The sequence below is a fragment of the Euprymna scolopes genome, chromosome 7, assembly GCF_053919585.1.
Source record: "Euprymna scolopes isolate OS-2025 chromosome 7, ASM5391958v1, whole genome shotgun sequence".
Classification (NCBI taxonomy): domain Eukaryota; kingdom Metazoa; phylum Mollusca; class Cephalopoda; order Sepiida; family Sepiolidae; genus Euprymna; species Euprymna scolopes.
This window is the reverse complement of record NC_136488.1, coordinates 14,719,581-14,745,459: the sequence shown is the minus strand read 5'-3', so window position 1 is coordinate 14,745,459 and position 25,879 is coordinate 14,719,581. Positions and strand designations below refer to the sequence as shown.

The 25,879-nt window shown below is 33.8% G+C and overlaps 1 protein-coding gene across 1 annotated transcript in view; it reads right to left on the bottom strand.

Moving 5' to 3' along the window:
• The window catches only part of LOC145279611 (uncharacterized), a 330,448-nt gene that overhangs the window by 97,275 nt on the left and 207,294 nt on the right, over positions 1-25,879 (bottom strand). Inside the window, exons 7-10 of the mRNA XM_080130805.1 lie at positions 24,248-24,328; positions 14,766-14,911; positions 11,519-11,556; positions 3,084-3,192 (exon numbers count right to left, since the gene is read on the bottom strand). Coding sequence (XP_079986931.1) covers positions 3,084-3,192; positions 11,519-11,556; positions 14,766-14,911; positions 24,248-24,328 — 374 coding nt within the window. The remainder of the gene's footprint in view (positions 1-3,083; positions 3,193-11,518; positions 11,557-14,765; positions 14,912-24,247; positions 24,329-25,879) is intronic.

The following is a 25,879-nucleotide window of genomic DNA, read 5'->3' as shown; positions in this document are numbered from 1 at the left end:
ATTTTATAAATTACTAACTAGCTCTACCTACGTATTGAGCACTTTTGAAGTAAATACTTAAAGGCTTAATCGCCATATATATTTTATAAATTACTATATACACTCACACACACACATATATATATATGTGTAATTATCACTAAGAATTGCAATACATAGAAATATTTATACGTGTTCATGCAGTACAATGTTAAACAAAAAGATTATTATAATTGTTTAGTGTATAAAACTAACAAAATTCTATTAAAACAATGCCTTCTATACAGTATATCTCCTTCTATGAATATACACCTGCATAAAACTGCAACAGCCGAATCTTTTGATGGATAATTGCTGCTTATTTGATGAGAATGTAAATGCCGGCAAAGTGCTTTTTCAGGGGAAACAATCAAAGGCATCGGAACCGTTTAGCCGCAGGCATACATGATTGGAAATCAAAGAATCTGAATCTTGGTTCTCTTTACAAAGCTGAATTCTCTACGCGAACTTCTGGTTCTATTACTTTGATGCTTAGTCCAGAATGCGGTGGAAGAATCATTTTCTTCTGATCTATAGTGACGGACATACAGTTTAGTAATAAGAAATATTCGGTTCTATATACACATATACAGAACGCTGAAAATTGATACTGCTTTCGTATTAAACATTAAGAAATTAAGAATTTTTTTTGGCACTATTCGGTATCCAAAATTATGTTAAAATCAATTTTGTCAAGCATTTGAATTTTGTAAGCTGTGTAATGAATACACAGGTTATGAAACCTGCTTGCCGCGTTCAAATCTAGCAGGATTTATGACTTTCATTTACTACCATTACGAAACGTATAAACATCTATTCCTCAAATAAGCGGCGCTTTCTCTATTTGCATACCTCTCCGTATTTTGAATTTTTCCAAGGGAGATAACAATATGAAAACTCCCGGCGTCAAATGGCATTGATGTTGTGAAGAATTAATAATACACCTTTATCTTATCCAAAAAAGCCATTAAAAATAATGTATTTTTTTTTGTGACTACGCATTTTTATTTAATAAATACATAACGTTTATTTTTTAAATAAATAATTTTATTTTTAATTTGTTCCTACCAATAATGTTGTGAGGTCTGTGTCCGTGCTTGACATTTATAAAACGGAAATATGTTTTACTGTTAACTTATGCATCTCGATAATATTGTGACGTTTTCGTTTGCTAGGCACAGAGGAGTTCACCCATAATATAAAGGCCATTTTGTGTACAAGAACTTGTTTACATTGGACTTGAAGGCTACCGTATTGTCATCAGCCAGGAAGCAGGTCAGCAGAACAGTGTTCCACAGGCTGGCAGTTCTAGAAAAGAAGCATTGTTCATGGAATCTGCATTTAGATTTAGGCACAGATAGAGAGTGAGGGAAATTGTTGATAGTGATTGTGAAAGTTTGGCAAGGGAGGAGACTATAGATTTGACGAGGTTCCCCACCCCCACCTCACCTACTGGCCTAGAGGATGTAATGTTTTGAAAAATGATTTTATGATAACAAATACTACACTACATCCCCACCCCAGAAAAAAACCCCAAAAAGCAGGAGGTAATGACCACAGAACAAATATCACTCCCTCCCCTCACTTTTGAATTGAGCATTGGTACTACTCTATTTGCAGATTAAGGTCGTGACATGCACTAAAGGTGACCCTTATCATAATTCACACTAGCTAATTTAATCGGTTCTTACTGGCATAGGGTCCCTCCTATGTAGCAGCAGTAATAATAGAAATAGAAGAATAGTGATTGTGTACACGTTTAAAGCAACAAAACGAAAACTTATTTAGTTATTCAGTATTTGCAGACATATTACCAAATATTCCAATGAAATAATTTCTTTTTTTACATATTCATATAAAAATGCTTTTAAAAATGTTTCCTTCTTGTGCAGGACTTGTAGAGAAATCAAAGCACATTATAAATTAATAACACAATACGTACAAATCACACCATATACATTTATTTATAAACATCAAAGTTTTAAAAGTTAGATCCAGAATGTTTTGGTTTAAAAAAAAAGAAAAAAAAAGTGGCATTTCTCATCCCACGAATTGTTTTTAATAGTGTTTGTTTGAGATGTGCGTGTGTGTGCGCTCGCGGGTGTGCTATTCAAACTTTTAAACATAGTCTTCTGATATGACGATGACCAGTTACTGAACATTGGACTGAAGAGAAGACAATAAGCTGAATACTTGATACTTCGCAAGCGCTATCAAGGGTATTTGTTATTGTCACGTCATCATTAGACGGGGTGTCTACCATGGCTTAAGAGAGTCCCATCTATCCTTAAGAGAAGGATAGACCGTACCAGTTTCTCAACCTGATATTTTACCTTGCAGTACATACAGCACCTCGCCATTCCCAAATGATCGTCCATCTGGTACTGGCCAGGCTCAACGTTGCTTAACTTTGGTGATCTGTCTAGAACCGGTGTGCCAATGCGATTGTGCCGTATTGTTAACGTGATTGTGCTTTACGCCAAATTAATGTTTAAATTTGTGTTCATGTTTACATTAAATACTAATCCCCAATAATCACTCTGCACTGAACGGATACCATGATACTTAGTTCGCTGCACCTTATCATAACAATGGTTCACACAAAATTTCAGCCTGATCAGTCTAGTGGCTTCTGATCATAGGTGGAATTTAAATATTAATTCCGATGAATCTCTCACTGAGCATAACACTTAGTTCGTTGCACCTTATCATAACAAAGGGCTATACATAATTTCAGTTAGATCGGCTAGGTAGTTCCCGAGTTAAAGTGGAACGGATATACACACAAATAGATGTACTAAGAGAAATATATACTGAGAAAAAAACAAACAAACTAAAAGCATTGTTAAATTCCAAATTATTGTGCACTGTTATTATTAACGACTATTGCAACTGCTGCTATTAAAAAGTAGATCGCTGTGAGAAAAAGAAAGAGATCAACATCACCGCGTTTTTCGGCTGGTTACATGATGAGCCGCCATTCGGATAACCTGCTGAAGTCAAAGAATTGATCCGCCATAGTGTTAAAATTTCAGCATAAAAAGTAAATGTTGTAAAATTCTCACCTGTGTCCGAGAAGTCGTGTTGCAGTCACAATTCCCAGATTCTCTGATCCACTGTTCACAACGGAAGCAGAATGCTTGCCGCTACACACCCCACTTATGTAGGTAATACCTGAATCAAACATAAGAAAGTATGGTTTATTATCGTATAATTTAAGACAAGTTTTATTTTTTATCTGTTTTCTTGATATAAATGCTTTTTTGATCCACACTCTCCTTTGTCTGTCTGAAAGCAAGATTGAAGGAAAAAGATTTCGTTCTTTGAAATTTCCAAAATATAAAAGATTTAAAATATCGGATTTTTCTGCTTCCAAATCTGTCTGGGAACAGATTTACATTTTTCTCTCGGAGACAAATTAAAGAAATCCAAAATCGATCATTGATGTGTTGTTTTTGAGTGCTTTGATGCTTTTAGTTGATTTTACTCTGGGAATTCTTTGTTGCAGACAAAGATGGTAAAATAATTTTTAATTTAAATCCCATTTGAAGTTCATTAATTTTCTTTCTATCGCTCTTTTACTTCGATATTCCTAAGTCTTTTTTTTCTCTCTTTCTAATGACCTTCTTTCTCTCCTTTATTTTGCTCTTTTTTCTTTTTATTTGTTCTACCCCTTCCTCTCTCTTTGTCTCTCAATTAATTTAGCTTTTCCTTCCGGTTTAATTTCTATCTTCTTTCTTTCTACGTTTTACCTTTTTTCTCACCTTTTGTTTTGCCTTCTCTCTCTCTCTCTCTCTCGTTTCCAATTTCTAAACCCCTCTGTCCTTCTTTTTACGCCTAATTTATGTGGTTTAAAATGCATTCATTTAATATGTGTTCGAAAAGAGCACAAGCGCAATTTAAGACATCGTGTACATGTTGTCAGTTAGGTTTGTTTTTCTTATATGATTACCAGCAATTTTGGCATGAAGTAAAGTTGATGCGACCAAGACAAGAGTTGGATTTTTCACAGTTGGTGTTGCATATTATAGAGAATTTTACAAAAAGAATTCGAGAGTCGGAATGTTTGAAAATTGTCGCGTTATGGAGAGTTTTAAATAAGCATCCGAGAGCTGGATTTAAAAAAAATGTTGTCGTTTTATGGGAAAGATTATGGGTCTAAATTTTGAGAAATAACGTCTAGTTACGGAGAAGTTTCAATGTGCATTCAAAGGTCGGATTTTGGAAAATTATCGTTGGTTGTTATCAAATAGAAAAATTAAATTACGATTCGAGTCGAACTTTTGAGACGTGGCGTCGTTAAGTTATGGAGAGGATTAAGTTACAATTCGAGCCGCACATTTTTATTTTAGAATTGGTGTCGCTTTGCTAGGCGTGCCTAGCCGTGTGTGGAGGGCTAGTTGTGTCTGTCTAGCCGTGTGTGGAGGGCTAGTTGTGTCTGTCTAGCCGTGTGTGGAGGGCTAGTTGTGTCTAGCCGTGTGTGGAGAGTTAGTTGTGCCTAGCCGAGTAGTTAGGGCTAGTTGTGTCTAGCCATGTAGTTAGGACTAGTTAAGTCTGGCCATGTAGTGGGGGCTAGTTTAGTCTAGTGCTGTGAGAGAGCCAGCTGTGTCTGTTGTTGCTTATTGAGAGGCCTAGAGATGTATGTTTATGTCTATGCACGAGTTTGTACATGAAATGATCTTTACGGCTCATGGGGGCGTGTGATTTGAAATGCATTCATATGTATATGTGGGAGAAAAGACGTTATAGAAAGATCGAACTGGAGAGGACGGGGAGTTGAATGGTTGGCAGCTAAAAAAAAAACCAAAAAAAGGCCAAATTTTAGAACTCGTGTGGATGTTGTCAATTTCGTTTCTTTTTCTTCTTAGATTACAATTCTTTTTTTCTTTCACTTTTTCTTATCCGCTCCTTTTTTTCATTCTCTTTTTTTTTCTCACGTTCTTGCTTTGTGTTGCTCTCTATATCTCCCTCTTTTAATTACGTCTACTTTCCTTCACCTTCTTTTTCATTTTTTCATCCTCCCTTTTATCATTTCTTCCCCTTCTATCCTTTCCTTTTTCCTTTTATCCATTTTCTTTTTTCCTTTCTTCCTTTTCTTTTTCTTCTATTTCCTTTCTTCCCTTCTCCATTTTCTCTTACCTTTCTCCCTACCTCTTACATCCCCTTCTTTTTATCTTTCAAAGTTATGTTGAACAAATAATTGATTTCATCTATTTATTACATTATGCACGAAGAAATAGCACATATAAAACATGAATATCTTTTTTTAACTATATTTAGTCCTAGGTCATTACGTACGACTTTTATTTGATCTAAATTTATTTATTCATCCATATTACGAATCACTAATTCACCACGGTTAATACTCATTGTTTGTCTGTTTTATAAGGAATAATAATAATAATAATAATAATAATAATAATGATAATAATAATCATAATAATGATAATAATAATACTAATATAATAATAATAAGAATAATAATAATAGCATAAATATGATAGAAATCTTGACATTATCTAAGATCATAACAGAAATAATTTTTATTAATAACAAATAATAATCATTCTTTAAATGATAACAAATAATAAAGAATTTAATTGATTACAAATGTTTTTTAAATTGATAACATATAATAATAATGATAATAATAATAATAATAATAATAATAATAATAATAATAATTTTTTCAATGATAACAAATAATAAAGAATTTAATTGATTACAAATGCCTTTTTAAAATTGATAACAAATAATAATGATTTTTTTTAGTAATAACAACTAATAATGATTTTAATTAATTACAAATAATATTTTTTAAATGATAACAAATAATCGTGATTTTTTATTGATAACTAGCGGCTGCACCGTGTCGGCACACACAACGTCGAGTCAAACACAAAATCGAGTACACTCAACATCAAGTACACTCAACACCGTCTTACCATCAACGTTTACTCTGTGAACTCGGAGTATGGGAAATTCTCATATGCACAAAACAAAATCACTGAAAAAAACAAAAATACCCTAACTAAGGGTAAGGATAATGAGTAAACGTTGAATAAAATGATGATTAAAATTATTACGAACTTGCCAGGATTCGAACATGGAATCTTCAGATCCATGGTCAGACGTGTTATCCATTGTGCCACAAGTCCTGTCAGTATGCTGACAGATGTTACCACAAGTGTACAGAAACAGTGCTAAATTCCGTTGACATGGGCAGGTAACTTTTTCGACAATTGCATGAAACGGCCCAAAAACCCTTATTTCGGGCTTTTCGTGTGACTTGGCATTGTTCGTTACGAACCATATATAGATAAGGACAATCTAGGGACTCACACCTTTCAGGGGAAAAAAGAATTTTTCAATTCGGTGCATCCGTTCGAAAGTTTTATTGGTATATATACACACACGCATAAATAAATAAATAAATAAATAAATAAAGAAAGAAAGAAATAAAGATTTAGAATTTTATTAATAGTATAGATGAATAATATTTTCATAACAAATTATGATTTTTAAACTGATAACAATAATAAAAATTTATTATTAATCATTTTTTATTGATGACAGATAATGATTTTATATCGGTAACAAAAATTATTTTTTAAACTGATAACAAATAATCGTTTTTATTGATAACGAATAATGTTTTTATTGATAACATATAATGTTTTTTTTATTCATAACAAATAATGATTTTCATTTTAACAGATAATGATTTTTATATTAATAAAAACTAATAATTATTTTTTAGATTGATCATAATGATTTTTATATTAATAAAAAATAATAATTATTTTTTAGATTGATCATAATGATTTTTAAACTGATAACAAATAAATATTTTATTGATAACAAATAATTATTTTTATTGATAATAAATAACGATTTTTAAAGTCGATAACAAACGATAATGATTTATATGGATAACAAATAATTATTTTTATTGATAATAATGATTTTTTATAATAATGATTTTTTAAATTGATATCAAATAATGATTTTTTATTGATAATAATGATTTTTTAAATTGATATCAAATGATGATGTGTGGTGATAACAAATAATTTTTTTAATTGAATAAATGTTTTTTAAATTGATAACAAATAATAATGATTTTTTTATTCATAACAAATAATAATGATTTTTTTATTCATAATAAATAATAATGATTTTTTATTCATAGCAAATAATAATGATTTTTTATTCATAACAAATAATAATGATTTTTTATTCATAACAAATAATAATGATTTTTATTGATAACAAATAATGATTTTCGTTTTAACAGATAATGATGAGTTTTATATTAATAGCAAATAATAATTATTTTTTAAATTGATAATAATGATTTTAAACTGATAACAAATAATAAATATTTTATTGATAACAAATAATAATGAATTTTTTTATCGATAACAAAGAAAAACAATTGTTCGAATCGATAACAAATAATAATGATATTTATTAATAATGAGATTTTTATCGATAACAAAAAATAATGATTTTTATTTTTTATAAAAAAAAAAACAGCAATAAATTGTTTTATGCGAGTGATTAAATACGCTATAGGTTAATCGCTTATTTTATATTAGATTAAGTAGATATTAATATTTTACTTAACTATAGTTTGATTTTTTTTATTTTACTTAGATGTATTTTTGTAGAATTATTTTCTTTCGCCTCCAAATAGATTTGTTTCTGATCTCATGTCTTCACTTAAGATAATCCTCTTTCTCTAAACCATTCTTTTGAAATCTGCAGACAAGCAATAGTCCCTGCATATCCAGATCTGGATCAGGGTTCAGGGTTGAAATTTGTCTTGTTTTTATTATTACCTTGAAAATATGGAAAATGTCTTGGAAAAGCCTTGAAAATTATATTCTTTATTTCCACTAAAAAATTGTGTCGAAATATTAATAATAGAATCAATAATAAATACTATTAAATTATTTTTTAAGTATTAATAAAGAATACCATTAACATATTTTTTAAATATTGACACTAAAATCGAAATACAATTAAATTAAATAAAATTACCTCCTCTAAAAATACTTTACTTGTGAAGACGCAGGTAAGTTGCAAAGTAACTGTTATTGGCTATGGCAAAATTTATTTGTTGTATATTTGAGTTTTGACAGAATTTTTATTTTTTGAATCGCTGTGAATTGTAAAAAAAAAAAAAAAAAAAAAAAAAAAAAAAGTTGTTTTGAAAACTTGAAATTTGTCTGGAGAAGGCCTTGAAAAGTCCTTGAAAATGGACATTGAAAATCTGTACGAACCCTGTGGATAATAGTACGGATGTATAATAATTCGAACTGCATTTCATGTAGTTTTGACATCGTTGTAATTGACTTGTGACATCGTGTATTGTTTTGGTGAAAGAGCACATTTTTCTTTTTCATTTATAGTCGTTTTCTCCCTTCAAACACGTCAGTAATGCTATACTATAATTGCTATTGAAGCTTCTTCCGTTCTCAAAGTAAAAGAAATATGGCATTCAAGATCTTGCCTGCTGATGTTTGCGTCTTTGGTCAGTTGCTACGACTTTCACATGCTGTTTTTTTATCGTTGCTTCACTTCAAACAAGTCACAGTGCCACTTTGACGCAAGGGGCTATTATTTGGGACAAAATTTACACCGATACTATGCAGGGAGTTGAGCAATGAGATGTCTAATTATTAGACTTGAACTTCTGCATGTCAGTACAGTCAGGGAAGCAGTTGTACTGTATGATTTAATTTTCATGAGAAGACCATCGTATTATACTCTGTCAAAGGCATTAGATACATCTAGGGCTACTGCCTTAGCCTCCCCTACCTTATCTAGTGTGTTTAAGGTATATACATTGGGAGATTACAGTTAGGATATCTGCAGTAGAATAGGCTTGTCTAAATCTATACTATCTGTTGGAAAGAAGTTTATTATCTATTAGTTGGTAAACTAATGCTTGATTGATTAAGAACTCAAAGATTTTGGCAAAGAGATGGAGGAACCTAATGAAGCAATAAATAAGTGGTCAGTTCTTTTGCCAGAATTCTTAAAGATTGGTACAACAGAAGCAGTTTTTCAGCAGTCAAGAAAGCAAAATTCGATAAGGTATTTGTTGTAGAGTTTGGCAAGAACTATGGCAACTTCAGTGTGGAATTTTTCTAATAGTATAGCAGGGATGAGATTGGGCCCACAAGCCTTCGAGGTATCTAGGTTTTTTATGACATCACGAACATGCGACGTGGTGATTTTCAGATCATTTAGTGTGGTTCTGTCCATAAAGAGAAGTTTGAGAGGGGGCGGTTTGTTGAGTCTAAAGTGGAGGAAAACCGGTTTGCCTGATCAGTTGCCATGCAAACAACTTCAAGGTTGTTGAATAGTGGTGGAATTGTTTATTGTCCATTATTTACTATGCTGTTATAAATTTTCCAGAAATCGTGAGTTCCTAATTTCTATGTCTCAATGTGTTTTCTTGTAACATCGGTATGTCTTCTCTTGGCTGTTGCTATTTCATTCTTACAATTAACTCTAGCCCCTAGCTTCTATATACTTTCGCCTATTTGTATTGGACATGTTGAATAGGTCTGTGGAATGCATGCTGCCTTTGAGCAATGACAGCTGCACAAGTACAAGTGAACCATTGGAGAGAGTGAGGTTTGCTATAGAATATGCACTTCAATTGCTGTTTTGAACCATTCAGTGGTCTCATTTGCACACTGTTTCACACGAAGAGAAAAGATATTAGTCCATAAGGCTGTGGTCCTGGATGGCTTCCCAATCTGTCTTCTTGAATGAAGTACCTTGTCATTTTGAGTAATGGCTCTTCAATTTCAGGTTGAAAGTTGAATGTCTACCAGGATCACATGATGATCAGCATTCCCAAGTGGGCTATGAGCATTGTTATACAATTCCCAGGAACTGTGATCATAAATAGAGGCTTGTTGATCTGGTTGATCTGGGCGACTGATCTGGAATGTGACTCTCTGTGATAGGGAGAGGGATGTAGAAAGGCCAAGTGTGATGTTTAATTAGAGAGACCAAGCCAATTACTGTGGTGGACATTAAAGTCACCAAATACATGCATTTGGGCGCTAGTATCAATGGCGAATGATGCTGTGTCTATGCTATTAGAGACATGATTGATTAGGGTACAGTCCTGGGTTGAAGGAGAATAGTATAGAAAATATAAGTAGCTAACACTATGTTGAATGTTTAGTCTAAAGCACATGAAGGCCTAGTCGTCTGATTCTAGTTTAGATTCTCTAGTCAAGGGTGTTTGTTTCGAATATAGACTCCAAGTTCGTGCATGTGTCTGTCTGTTTTTCACTCAGCTGACTTTTGATTTGACTGGAGTGACGTGATGGATGCATGCTTCATCCATTGTTGCATATTGATGCAAAAACTTATTTTTGTTGTCATGAAACAGATTCAAGCAATTCTCTTCAATTGTTGTTTTTAATCAACTGTGAACAAACCCGGCATCTACTTTGAGCACAACTTTCTCATTGAGAAACTTTCATGCAAAATGGTAAATATGTTACCTTTTGATATCTTCAACTTTTCTGTTATCTTTCACAACTTCAACACAATTGGCCAAAACGAGTTTGTGTATTTTTTTTGTTTTGTTTTTGGGACAGTTCCCGATTTTAAGTGATCTGAATGTTAGGTATCATTTGTGTCTGTATTACTGTTAGGATGATTAATCATAATCCGAAATAAAAAAATTGGAACTTTTGGGGGAATTGGTATCGGAATCGGAAAAATGTGTGCCTATTTTCCGATACCAAAAACGATTGCTTTAATGATATTTTTTATTTTATTTTGTTGTTATAAAAATCTTCCACTGATTGTAGTAATAATAAAATAATAAATATTTATTGATTTAAACTTCCAGTAAAACTAAAATCTATAGATCACCCCCTAACAGGTGTGTTTTTGCGTTCGAGAAAATATGTGCACATTTAACATGTATTTTTACGGTAATCAGGACAAAATAACCATTTTATAGTTAAATATTTAGAGATTTTTAAAGAATCGGGATTGGTAGAAAAATGCAGGAAAAATATTGAAATCGTCCCATCATTAGTCTGTATGAAGTTAAGGTAACATTTCTTGTTAAATCTGTATGATACATATTAAGACATTGCTTTCCCTAAACAATATGCTCCCATCAGAAACAATGCTTTTTCACATTTTTCCATGGTCTTGAAAATTAGATTAAAAAAAAACGAAACTTTTATAGAATTTAGTTTGATTTAAATGGATGCATACGTAAAAGAACTTTAAAATTGTTGTTGTTAAAACCGACCCTGTCTTATTTTAGTAAGTGAACAAAACATAAGACTAAGGAATCCTGTAGAACGTTCCTGAAATAATCTCTAATTCCCAGAGAGGAATAGTTTCCGCAACGCTTAGCTGTATGAAAGAAAGTGGAGGGTGGGATTTTGTCATACAGGTCCTGACTGCAATCTTTCTAAAGAGATTGCAAGAAGAAAAGACTTACCTTTGGCTTCAGGATTTCCATCTAATTCAATGTGTTTCCTGAATTTGAAGAAAAAAAATATATGTAATTTTCTTTATTTTTCAAATCTAAATAAAATGGAAAATGCTTAATCATTAAATAACGAAATAGAAAAAAGTCGCTGTCACATTTATATGCTATGATATATGAATAGAAAATTTTTTAAAATTAAAAATTCAATTATTTGTAGTGTTTTTTAATTAAAAATGCCAAATTTTAATTACGGTCTCTCTCTCTCTCTCTCTCTCTCTCTCTCTCTCTCTCTCTCTCTCTCTCTCTCTCTCTCTCTCATATATAAATGTAAATAGAAAAAAAATTTTTTTCTTTTTGAATTAATTAAAATTCAGTTATTTGTAAGGTGTTTCCATTAAAAAAAAAAATACCGGTTTTTAACTATCGTATTTCTCCATCTTTCTCTCTCTCTCTCTCTCTTTTATATAAAGACACTCTGTGTGTGTGTGTGTGTGTGTGTGTGTGAATTCATTCCTTATAGACTCTGAAACAACTGGGGCGATGTTTTGTAAATTTCACACAAATGTATTTTATCTGTCTGGGGGTGTTCTTAGATAGGTTTTGTAGTGGAATGTTACTGATAAATGTGAAAAATCGATAATTGAAAAAATCCGATTAAAGAAAAAAGAGTCTGATTTTTGACCAAAGTTAAAGCTCTTATCCAGTCTAACATTGCAAGTGCATTTTAGAAGTTTTATCACGATACAAGCAACCAGCAGTATTTATTTTATATAACATAGGCGCGTTCGAAATGAATGTTTCTGTTCAGACCATCATTGGACCATGATATTTAACTTCTGCATTTTAAAATTTAATGCAAAAATAATTTTAAAATTTAATGCAAAAATAATTTTTAGAATTTAATGCAAAAATATATTTTTAAATTTAATGTAAAAATATTTTTTTAAATTTAATGCAAAAATATTTTTTTAAATTTAATGCAAAAATATTTTTTTCATTTAATGCAAAAATATTTTTAAAAATTTAATGCAAAAATATTTTTTTAAATTTAATGCAAAAATATTTTTCAAATTTTATGCAAACATAATTTAAAAGTTTAATGCAAAAATATTTTTTTAATTTAAGGCAAAAATATTTTTTTAAATTTAATGCAAAATATTTTTTAAAATTTAATGCAAAAATATTATTTTTAAATTTAATGGAAAAATAATTTAAAAATCTAATGACAAAATATTTTTTAAAATTTAATGCAAAAATAATTTAAAAATTTAATGCAAAAATATTTTTTTAAGTTTAATGCCAAAAATAATTTTAAAAATTTAATGCCAAAATATTTTTTAAAATTTAATGAAAAAATATTTGTTATGCAAAAATAATTTTATAAAATCAACTGTTGGTTCACTATAGTGCAATGAAGACTACAATGTATTATGGACTAAGTCACAGCAAAGAAGCATGTGAAGCTTCCTGTCGGTGCACCCTAATAGGCCCCTGACAAGAGCAGGCAATCAATCGATTTGATTGAAAAATGGACAATTTCACTGATTTCAATGACAACAAAAGTATTGGAAGTGTGGAATATTCATTGATCCTAGTTTAGTCCCAGGAAACGTCAGGTCTCTCTGCTAGTATATATAATTCCTTTAAATTCACATAAGAGTTGCGTTCATAGCTCAATAGTGTATATATTTAAAAAAAAATTTTTTTATTACATTTTCATCCCAAACAAGGCAAATTGCCACTTTGATGTAGAGGGCTACTATTAGGAACACAGGCTACAAAGCTACTAGGTGGGGAGTTGGGCAGAAAGATGTCAGTTCACGTTACACTTGAACTCCTGCATGTCAGTACAGTTGGAGAAGCAGGAACCTGAAAGAGAATTCCAAAGTCTAGCAGTTCCAGGGGAAGAAACTACTAGAGTAGAAGACTCTTACATCTAGGGATCTCTACTGTGAAAGGGTGGGATTTTGCTGCTTGTCGGGTTGGTCGGGGGTATTTTTCTTTTTTTTTTTACACAGTGATCACCACTTACCAAGGCCCGGAAGCCACTCAGGGATAAGGGATATTGCAAGTACATTACGTTAGTGTGGAGATTTGATGAAGTGTTTACTTAAGGGGGCGGTTCATTAGGAATTTGTTAACATTGGACTTGAAGACATCCAAGTTGTAGTCCGGTGGGAAGCAGGCAGACGGAACAGAGTTCCACAGGCGTGCAGTTCTAAGAAAGAAGTGTTGTTCATGGAATCCGCGTTTTGGTTTAGGCACAGATATAGAGTGGGGGAAATTTTTCACAGTGGATTCAGCTAGACGGGTGTTTTTCGTGAAAGATTGGCGAGGGGGGACCAGAGATTGGAGTTCAGACGAGCACCTGCCATGGAAATAACGATAAAACAAGGATAGGCTCGCAACGTCTCTTCTGTGGGAGAGAGGTTGCAGGGTAGAGAAAAGGGCATCCCCCACTAAGCCACAAAGTCTATTTTGTACTCTGTCTATGTACATAGAGGGGGTACAAGTGCTTGCAGTTCGTCGAAACATTCACCATTAAAATACTTGTAGAACAGGCAGAGGGATGCTATATTTTGTCAATGGGACAGAGGGTGAAGCTTAGATGACAGTTCAGGACCTATTAGGTTGGCGACTCTCTTTTTAACCTTGTCTAGGAGGGAGAGACTATTAGCAAATGCACTGGCCCAAATATGACAACAATACTCGATACATGGGTGAATGGTGGTCTTATAGAGGTACAGGATACTTTCGGGCATTGGTAGCTTTCTAGCATGGCAGAGAGAGCCTACCTTTTTCGCAGCAGTCCTGGCAATGCTCTCAATGTAATTGTTCGAATTCATGTTTCCTGTGAATGTTAGGCCGAGGAGTTTAAAAGATAATTTTTTGAAACCGGAAAGCAGAAACCGGATGGACGATTTAAACGCCCAAGCAAGTAAGCTGATCTGAGTTTTATAATTATATACATTTTATGTTGTCTTTTTTTATATTTAAGCATCAGTACCATGTAAGTAATAACAACTACGATTATATGAACGCTGTTTTCCATTTGTAACAATTTGTAACTTCCACCTATAACCTCACCACGGCATACCAGTAATCATTTCACGGCACACCAATTATTAACCACTGCACTACTCCTCATCCTAGAGTTGTCTTTGGGCAATAAAAGCGGTGACCTCCAAGTAAAAAAAAAAATCACCAAAATTTTTGCTATAGTTTATTTGTTGTTTATCAAACGTGAAATTCTCACCTTGTGAAAAGTATGGCGTGGTCCTTTGGCGGCAAGAGGTCTTGTGTTATTTGCCATTCTGCAAATGATTCAAGTGTCGTTTTGCCATCAATCAGATTGCTGCCAAGATTTGTATCGCTTACTGTCCAAGAACTTGCATTCTTGTCCTGAAAACAACAAAAAGAAACAAATGTAATTAGATAGGTATCAATATCACTATTAATGTGTGTTAGGAATGTCTTTGTGCGATGCCTCTGTTCAGTCTTGAAAGACAATGGATACCTCCTGTGAGAGTAGCTGCATATGGAATTATGAGGCAAGGGTTGCACCATTCTCAACCACCCTTCTGAATCTACTGCTTGAGTCCTGTGGCAAGGAGAAGTCCAGAACGACTGGAAACGATGCCAAGATAAGCAGAGAGCACATAAATCACGTGGAATTCCTAAATGGTCACCCATTTTAGTACCGACAAGGTTCAACGTTGCTTAACTTCGGCAATCAAACTGAACCGGTGTATCAACGGGTATTATGCCGTGTATATGTCCTTGTATGTGTGAATAAATGAATAATACATGTCTTATTTATATTGTTTTCTTGGGAAGCCTGTTTCCTCCATCTTTAGAGATGATAAAAGATGAAGAAACTACACTTGTTTTATGCGATCATTCATGCGGTACTTTCTCAACCGCATTATTAAAGACGTGCCACACCAGGGACCATCATGAATTGACCTGGCTCTACAAGCATTTCTCCATAGTTAGATAGGCATCAAGACGGCCATTAATTTATGTTCGGGACAACCATTGTAATCTGTTGCAATATATCCATGTATGAATGAATTTGTAATACATGTTCTATTTGTTTCTTTGTTTCTTTGGCAAACTTCCATTATCTTTAGAGTTAAGGTTAGAATTAGAAGAGAAAAAGAAAGAAACTGACAAAACAAGGTTGAACAAGTCCAAGAACTTAGATTCTTGCCTGAAAACAAATAAAAAAACCCAAATGTAATCAATATTTTTGAGATGAGGATTATTAATTTGGATTATTCTGACTGCTGTTCTCATTTGGATGTTATTCTCACATAATTTTGGTCTATGTAATCCCTGATCTTCTTCATCTTTTAAAACTTGGGAATCTTTATATCGAACTTGAGAATTCGTACAGAATTTAAACTGAATCCTTTATTCAATCCACAATGTTGTATTAGTTTTATTCTTTCAGCTATGACCAAGTAGTAGTGCTAATTTTCATTCAATCCTTACTACAGGTGATACTAATTTAAAATAAAGATAAAAATTATGAAGGAATTAAAAATTGAAAATAGAGGTAACAATTAAAATTAAACGAATTATAAAGGGGAAAAAATTAGATTAAATAAGAAAGATAAAAGTAAAAATTTAAAGGAGAGAAATTGAAAAAGAAATATTGAGAAAGAAGGAAAATGACGAATGGAAGTTGAGAAAGAAAGATGTTAAATACGGAAGAAACTGAAAAGCCAGAGAAAGGAAAAGTCAAAGGACAAACGAATGAAGATTAAAAAGGAAAAAGTAAACAATTAAAGAAGTAAAAAAAAAAGACGAAAAAAATGTGAGGAGTCAAAGAATAAATTGACCAAATCAGTCACTTCCGAGTTAGAAAAATCAAATAAACTGCATCTTATATCCTAGTCTTTCTATTAGTCAAATAACAAAAAAATCTTCCTTTCTGCAGCTTAATAAAAACCAAACTTTTATTAGTGGTCACATTCCATTCATTCTTGGCTGCACAGGATTTTTTTGTGTGTTCATTTCTCTCTCTCTCTCTCTCTCTCTCTCTCTCTCTCTCTCTCTCTCTCTCTCTCTCTGCATCCGATTTACTGCATCTTACTCTTGTTTTTTTTTTTTAGTAATCTTGTTCACTAAGGACACTGCATTGGCATTTATTCAGGTTAAATATGTTAAAAAAAAAAAAACACAAAATGGAAATCGAATGAAGGTAGGAAGGAGGCAGACTGCATTATACTAGCTAATGGTCTTGCATGTGTCGGGGAACCAGGACACTTATTCATTTATAAAGGAAAAATAAATACTTATTTTAATCTAAATAAATAAATGCAAAAATGATTTGCATTTAATTACACCTATGTTGCAATCCAAATTGGTAATTATCATTTAAATCAATAACACCACATATTATTGGGAAATTATATACATATATAGTAGTGATGGGACGATTCCAATATTATTCTCGATTCTGATGCAATTACCGATTCTTTTCTAAATTCCAAATTCCGATTCTTTTTAAAATCGCTAAATATTTAGTTATAGAATTGATTTTATTTATTTTTCCGATTATTGTAAAAATCCATAAAATACGTGCATATATTTATGCAAACGCAAAAAATACATTTGTGTGTGATGACTTATACGTTTTAGTTTCACTGTTAGTTTTAAATTAATAAATATTTGTCATTTTATCATTAGTACCAGCAATGGAAAATTAAGTTTGAAACAAAGACAAACAAAATAAACAATTAAAAGAATCGTTTTTGTCATCAGAAAATAGACACAAACTTTTCCAATTCCGATACCCCAAAAGTTCCGATTTTTCTGATTCCTGATTCCAATACTGATTAAGCGTATTAAGTACTTTGCATGCTTGATTTGCATAACTATTTTCATAATAAATTAATGCTTGGTATTATTCATTTGTAATTTTATTGTTCTATTTTTCCCATAATACATGCAGTAGTTCTGTCGATGTTAATAGTAATTAAAGTGATTTAATAAGAAAAAGACAAATTATTACAATCTTTATTTACATATTTGTTCATTAATTTTTAAGGGAGGTAATTAAAAGGAAACTAATAGCTAGCTAATTCTGTATTGTGTGTCATCAACTTGAACTTTGGTTTGGAAAATCATTCATGAAGATTAGGAAGAGGGTTGAGGTATGCTATCATTAATATTATGACCTTCAGACTTTTGCCCATCACGATATCTCCATTCAGTCTCGAAAGACAAAGGATACCCCCTGGAGGGGCAGCTGTGTGTGTAATTGCGAGGCAGGGGTTGTGCAACTGCTAACCACACCTCTCCTGAATCGGCACTGTTTGAGTCCAGTGGCAAGGAGAAGTCCAGGACGACTGGAAACAATGCCAACATAAGTGAAGTGAAATTTTTAAGTACAATTTTTGACAAGTTTTCCATTATGTAAAAAATTAAGAATAGTTTTCAGTCAAAGAAATTTCGGAAGTTGGTGGGCCCGATCATCAAATGGTGACACTAAAAAACATGTAAACCCTGGAGGCAATTCTTGGGTATAAATATGACTGATAAAGAAATCAAGTTTTAGCCCCAGGGTTGTAGTTGAGCGTTGCAGACACGAGAAATGATTTGATTGTCCTGTTTATGATTTGTTGATGTGCATCTGACAACAGATATTTTTTTCGTGATATACAAAGTGTTAAAACTCCCCTTTGAAGGGGAACTAATGTGGCATATGTACAATGTAGCATTTTTAAGGACACATAACCAAATATTTTTTCTAACATGGCATTGCAATGGCTATTTGTGTTATTTAGACAGCTGTTTTCATTTTGAATGTTTTCTCACATTTCAGCCAATGTAACTTTAAGTGTATCTTGTCAAACTGAGGAATCTTTCAGTCAAACTTGGGAATCTGCAAAGAATTTCGAGCGGAACCCTTTGTTTAATCAACAGATATAGCATGCTCTCGTTTCGTCAGCCATGATTGGGCAGAAATCTTAAATGATTTGCAATTATATTGTCTGAGGATTGAACCTTCAACCTCCAGAAGAATGTCACTTAGAACTGAATTTACTTAGTACTTTATCCATTATGTTACGATCCTTAAGAATCTTCAAGGACCCGTGACATAACGGATGAATATATACCTGAAAAAGATCATAGGTTAGATGGATGAAACCGTTGTGCCAATAACATTCAGATGAGAACAGCAGTCCAAATAATCCAAATTATCAATCCTCATCTAAAAAATTTAGTTGTGATTCAAAACTTAGTGAGAAAACATGAATAGGATCTTTTCAGATGCGTTTACATAGTTTTCTAAGACATTCCGTCTCTCCATATGCCTGTTCATTGTTCTGTCATACTTAAGTTTCAAATATCATTTTTCATCAAGAAACGCACAGGCTGAATGAACGAATCTTAAAAACATCCATCCTTGTTTTGAAAGTTGAATATATGCAAGACAGAAAATTGAAAATGTTTTCCCCAAATTATATTTTCTATCGGAAAGATGTTTCATATTTTTTTTAATGATGTTTAATTAGGTGTTTAATTAAAACAGTCAAATGTTAAATTCGACACACTGCTGCCAAAAATTCGCAATTTCCAAATCTCAACACTCTACTGTCAAAACTCAAGTCCAAATTTCAACGCTCTACTGTCAAAACTCAACCCCAAATCTCAACGCTCTACTGTCAAAACTCAACCCCAAATTTCAACGCTCTACTGTCAAAACTCAAGTCCAAATTTCAACGCTCTACTGTCAAAACTCAAGTCCAAATTTCAACGCTCTACTGTCAAAACTCAAGTCCAAATTTCAACGCTCTACTGTCAAAACTCAACCCCAAATCTCAACGCTCTACTGTCAAAACTCAACCCCAAATTTCAACGCTCTACTGTCAAAACTCAAGTCCAAATTTCAACGCTCTACTGTCAAAACTCAAGTCCAAATTTCAACGCTCTACTGTCAAAACTCAACCCCAAATCTCAACACTCTACTGTCAAAACTCAAGTCCAAATTTCAACACTCTACTGTCAAAACTCAACCCCAAATTTCAACGCTCTACTGTCAAAACTCAACCCCAACTTTCAACACTCTACTGTCAAAACTCAACCCCAAATTTCAACACTCTACTGTCAAAAGTCAACCCCAAATCTCAACACTCTACTGTCAAAACTCAAGTCCAAATTTCAACGCTCTACTGTCAAAACTCAACCCCAAATCTCAACACTCTACTGTCAAAACTCAAGTCCAAATTTCAACGCTCTACTGTCAAAACTCAACCCCAAATCTCAACACTCTACTGTCAAAACTCAACCCCAAATTTCAACGCTCTACTGTCAAAACTCAAGTCCAAATTTCAACGCTCTACTGTCAAAACTCAACCCCAAATCTCAACACTCTACTGTCAAAACTCAAGTCCAAATTTCAACGCTCTACTGTCAAAACTCAACCCCAAATCTCAACACTCTACTGTCAAAACTCAAGTCCAAATTTCAACGCTCTACTGTCAAAACTCAACCCCAAATTTCAACGCTCTACTGTCAAAACTCAACCCCAAATTTCAACGCTCTACTGTCAAAACTCAACCCCAAATTTCAACGCTCTACTGTCAAAACTCAACCCCAAATTTCAACACTCTACTGTCAAAACTCAACCCCAAATTTCAACACTCTACTGTCAAAACTCAACCCCAAATCTCAACACTCTACTGTCAAAACTCAAGTCCAAATCTCAACGCTCTACTGTCAAAACTCAACCCCAAATCTCAACACTCTACTGTCAAAACTCAACCCCAAATCTCAACACTCTACTGTCAAAACTCAAGTCCGAATTTCAACGCTCTACTGTCAAAACTCAACCCCAAATCTCAACACTCTACTGTCAAAACTCAAGTTCAAATTTCAACGCTCTACTGTCAAAACTCAACCCCAAATTTCAACGCTCTACTGTCAAAACTCAACCCCAAATCTCAACACTCTACTGTCAAAACTCAAGTCCAAATTTCAACGCTCTACTGTCAAAACTCAACCCCAAATCTCAACACTCTACTGTCAAAACTCAAGTCCAAATTTCAACGCTCTACTGTCAAAACTCAACCCCATATTTCAACGCTCTACTGTCAAAACTCAACCCCAAATTTCAACACTCTACTGTCAAAACTCAACCCCAAATCTCAACGCTCTACTGTCAAAACTCAACCCCAAATCTCAACACTCTACTGTCAAAACTCAAGTCCAAATCTCAACACTCTACTGTCAAAACTCAAGTCCAAATTTCAACGCTCTACTGTCAAAACTCAACCCCAAATCTCAACACTCTACTGTCAAAACTCAAGTCCAAATTTCAATGCTCTACTGTCAAAACTCAACCCCAAATCTCAACAATCTACTGTCAAAACTCAAGTCCAAATTTCAACGCTCTACTGTCAAAACTCAACCCCAAATTTCAACGCTCTACTGTCAAAACTCAACCCCAAATTTCAACACTCTACTGTCAAAACTCAACCCCAAATTTCAACACTCTACTGTCAAAACTCAACCCCAAATCTCAACACTCTACTGTCAAAACTCAAGTCCAAATTTCAACGCTCTACTGTCAAAACTCAACCCCAAATTTCAACACTCTACTGTCAAAACTCAACCCCAAATCTCAACACTCTACTGTCAAAACTCAACCCCAACTTTCAACACTCTACTGTCAAAACTCAACCCCAAATCTCAACGCTCTACTGTCAAAACTCAAGTCCAAATTTCAACGCTCTACTGTCAAAACTCAACCCCAAATCTCAACGCTCTACTGTCAAAACTCAACCCCAAATCTCAACACTCTACTGTCAAAACTCAAGTCCAAATTTCAACGCTCTACTGTCAAAACTCAACCCCAAATCTCAACACTCTACTGTCAAAACTCAAGTCCAAATTTCAACGCTCTACTGTCAAAACTCAACCCCAAATCTCAACGCTCTACTGTCAAAACTCAACCCCAAATTTCAACACTCTACTGTCAAAACTCAACCCCAAATCTCAACGCTCTACTGTCAAAACTCAACCCCAAATCTCAACACTCTACTGTCAAAACTCAACCCCAAATCTCAACACTCTACTGTCAAAACTCAACCCCAAATTTCAACGCTCTACTGTCAAAACTCAACCCCAAATTTCAACGCTCTACTGTCAAAACTCAACCCCAAATTTCAACACTCTACTGTCAAAACTCAAGTCCAAATTTCAACGCTCTACTGTCAAAACTCAACCCCAAATTTCAACACTCTACTGTCAAAACTCAACCCCAAATTTCAACGCTCTACTGTCAAAACTCAACCCCAAATCTCAACGCTCTACTGTCAAAACTCAACCCCAAATCTCAACACTCTACTGTCAAAACTCAAGTCCAAATTTCAACGCTCTACTGTCAAAACTCAACCCCAAATCTCAACACTCTACTGTCAAAACTCAAGTCCAAATTTCAACGCTCTACTGTCAAAACTCGACCCCAAATTTCAACGCTCTACTGTCAAAACTCAACCCCAAATCTCAACACTCTACTGTCAAAACTCAAGTCCAACTTTCAACGCTCTACTGTCAAAACTCAACCCCAAATCTCAACACTCTACTGTCAAAACTCAAGTCCAAATTTCAACGCTCTACTGTCAAAACTCAACCCCAAATCTCAACGCTCTACTGTCAAAACTCAACCCCAAATCTCAACACTCTACTGTCAAAACTCAAGTCCAAATTTCAACGCTCTACTGTCAAAACTCAACCCCAAATCTCAACACTCTACTGTCAAAACTCAAGTCCAAATTTCAACGCTCTACTGTCAAAACTCAACCCCAAATTTCAACGCTCTACTGTCAAAACTCAACCCCAAATTTCAACACTCTACTGTCAAAACTCAACCCCAAATCTCAACACTCTACTGTCAAAACTCAACCCCAAATCTCAACACTCTACTGTCAAAACTCAACCCCAAATTTCGACGCTCTACTGTCAAAACTCAACCCCAAATTTCAACGCTCTACTGTCAAAACTCAACCCCAAATCTCAACGCTCTACTGTCAAAACTCAACCCCAAATCTCAACACTCTACTGTCAAAACTCAAGTCCAAATTTCAACGCTCTACTGTCAAAACTCAACCCCAAATCTCAACACTCTACTGTCAAAACTCAAGTCCAAATTTCAACGCTCTACTGTCAAAACTCAACCCCAAATTTCAACGCTCTACTGTCAAAACTCAACCCCAAATCTCAACACTCTACTGTCAAAACTCAAGTCCAAATTTCAACGCTCTACTGTCAAAACTCAACCCCAAATCTCAACACTCTACTGTCAAAACTCAAGTCCAAATTTCAACGCTCTACTGTCAAAACTCAACCCCAAATTTCAACGCTCTACTGTCAAAACTCAACCCCAAATTTCAACACTCTACTGTCAAAACTCAACCCCAAATCTCAACGCTCTACTGTCAAAACTCAACCCCAAATCTCAACATTCTACTGTCAAAACTCAACCCCAAATCTCAACACTCTACTGTCAAAACTCAAGTCCAAATTTCAACGCTCTACTGTCAAAACTCAACCCCAAATTTCAACACTCTACTGTCAAAACTCAAGTCCAAATTTCAACGCTCTACTGTCAAAACTCAACCCCAAATCTCAACGCTCTACTGTCAAAACTCAACCCCAAATCTCAACACTCTACTGTCAAAACTCAAGTCCAAATTTCAACGCTCTACTGTCAAAACTCAACCCCAAATCTCAACACTCTACTGTCAAAACTCAAGTCCAAATTTCAACGCTCTACTGTCAAAACTCAACCCCAAATTTCAACGCTCTACTGTCAAAACTCAACCCCAAATCTCAACACTCTACTGTCAAAACTCAAGTCCAAATTTCAACGCTCTACTGTCAAAACTCAACCCCAAATCTCAACACTCTACTGTCAAAACTCAAGTCCAAATTTCAACGCTCTACTGTCAAAACTCAACCCCAAATCTCAACGCTCTACTGTCAAAACTCAACCCCAAATCTCAACACTCTACTGTCAAAACTCAAGTCCAAATTTCCACGCTCTACTGTCAAAACTCAACCCCAAATCTCAACACTCTACTGTCAAAACTCAACCCCAAATTTCAACGCTCTACTGTCAAAACTCAACCCCAAATCTCAACGCTCTACTGTCAAAACTCAACCCCAAATCTCAACACTCTACTGTCAAAACTCAAGTCCAAATTTCAACGCTCTACTGTCAAAACTCAACCCCAAATCTCAACACTCTACTGTCAAAACTCAAGTCCAAATTTCAACGCTCTACTGTCAAAACTCAACCCCAAATCTCAACACTCTACTGTCAAAACTCAACCCCAAATCTCAACGCTCTACTCTCAAAATTCAACTTCAGAAAACGATGCAGTATGCACTGCTGACAACACTTGCTACTCTAACATCCAAATAAAAAATCAACCCAGTCTCTGAAAAATCAGGCCTTTTATATCCAGCTGGAAGCATCTCATTTGCATGTTAGGTGACAATATCGCAAGTATATAAAGAGAAAAGGCAGCCATTTTTTTTCTTTTTACTTCATTCTTTTTGTCCACACGTAACTCTACAGACTGCACACAGGTTTGTATTAATTTTTTACGTGCTTAATTACAGAAGAGGAACTTATTTTACTTTGGTAGCATTTTAGATCACATTATGGAAAACAAATGTCTTGTTTTCCTTCTTTTTGCCTTGGTGTCAAAGACTTACCTCTGCAATGACAATTCCAGCCAAAGTCAAATCAATGTTGTAATCTGCCAGTGTCGACAATTGATTGTACTTGATATCCACCTGGAAGAAGAAAACAAAAGATTATTTAAATTAGTGTTTCGGCATACATTTTGGAGAAATACACAATTGTCATACGATTGGAATACATCATCAGTGATATTTTCCCTGTTCATTGTTTCAGTTATTTGAAACATCATCACATCTTCCTGGATTGATCAAACTGTAGTCTGTATCCCAATATCTCGCTACGAATTTATAAAAATATAGTTTTTCTAGTTGCACGGCAAATAATGAAACTCAATGATACTACAAACGTGTGAAAAAAACAAAAACTATAAAATGTTAAAAAACGAATAAATGATTTTTTTTTAATTGTCATTTCACCCCAAATAAGGCACAGGGCTACTTAGTCGTGAGGGCTACTACACTGTTCCTTTATAATCTATATAAAAAAATATTCAGATAAAAACAAAACAATGTGTTGTCTGTTGAAGTATCATCGAAAAACATCTAAATTTTTAAAATCAATTATTTTTAACTTTAAAAGATTAAAAAATAATTTGCTAAAAAAATTGTTTTAAATTTGTCATTTGTTTTATTTTATTTCTAATTAATTTTATTTATAATGTGTTTTAAAAATTTTCAACTACTGTGGAATTTCCACAGGTTCTGCTAATTATTATTATTATTATTATTATTATTATTATTATTATTATTATTATTATTATTATTATTATTCACTGACTTTGGGTTTTCACACAAGTCATTGTCAGTGATTTTTAACCAAAAATAAAAAATAGTTTCCTCTGGGATTTTCAACACTTTCCATCTCTTTCGATAATTATTGCAAAACATTTTGTATTATCGCAGCAACTATTTATCTAATTTCTCATTGATGATGACCATCGATTTCACCGTGTTTGAATGGCAATAAGCTTCTCCAAGATCCCAGTACTGTCCACACTATTCTCGAGGATATCTGGGTGGTACTCTTCTTCCTTGGGTTTTCTATCTAAAAAAAAGTACTTATAATTTATGTGACTGAAATATTCCCATTTCTGTCCCTTAAATTATTTGGAGTTGAAAACATACACTTGAGCCAGATTATTTTTCTATCATAACGAAGACATTTGCTTTTCACAAAAGCATCAGCAACAGTCCTTTTTTTCTTCTGTCTTCTCCAACAACAAAGTCACATGTTTTTGTTTTTTTTAACAAGGTGGTCACCACTTATAAAGGCCCGGAAGCCACTCGGGGATAAGGGTTATTGTGTGTACAGTAATCAATGGGATAATATCGTAGTAATCGTTAGTATTGGAGATTTGATAAAGTGTCTTACTTAAGGGGGCGGTTCATCAGGAATTTGTTTATGTTGGACTTGAAGACATCCAAGTTGTAGTCAGGTGGGAAACAAGCAAACGGAAGAGAGTTTCACAGGCGTGCACTTCTAAGAAAAAAGCTTTGTTCATGGAATCTACATTTTGATTTAGGCACAGATAAAGAGTGGGGAAAATTACTGACAGTGGCTTCAGCTAGACGGGTGTTTATCGTGAAAATTGGCGAGGGGAGGCCAGAGATTGGAGCTCAGACGAGCACTTGCCATGGAAGTAA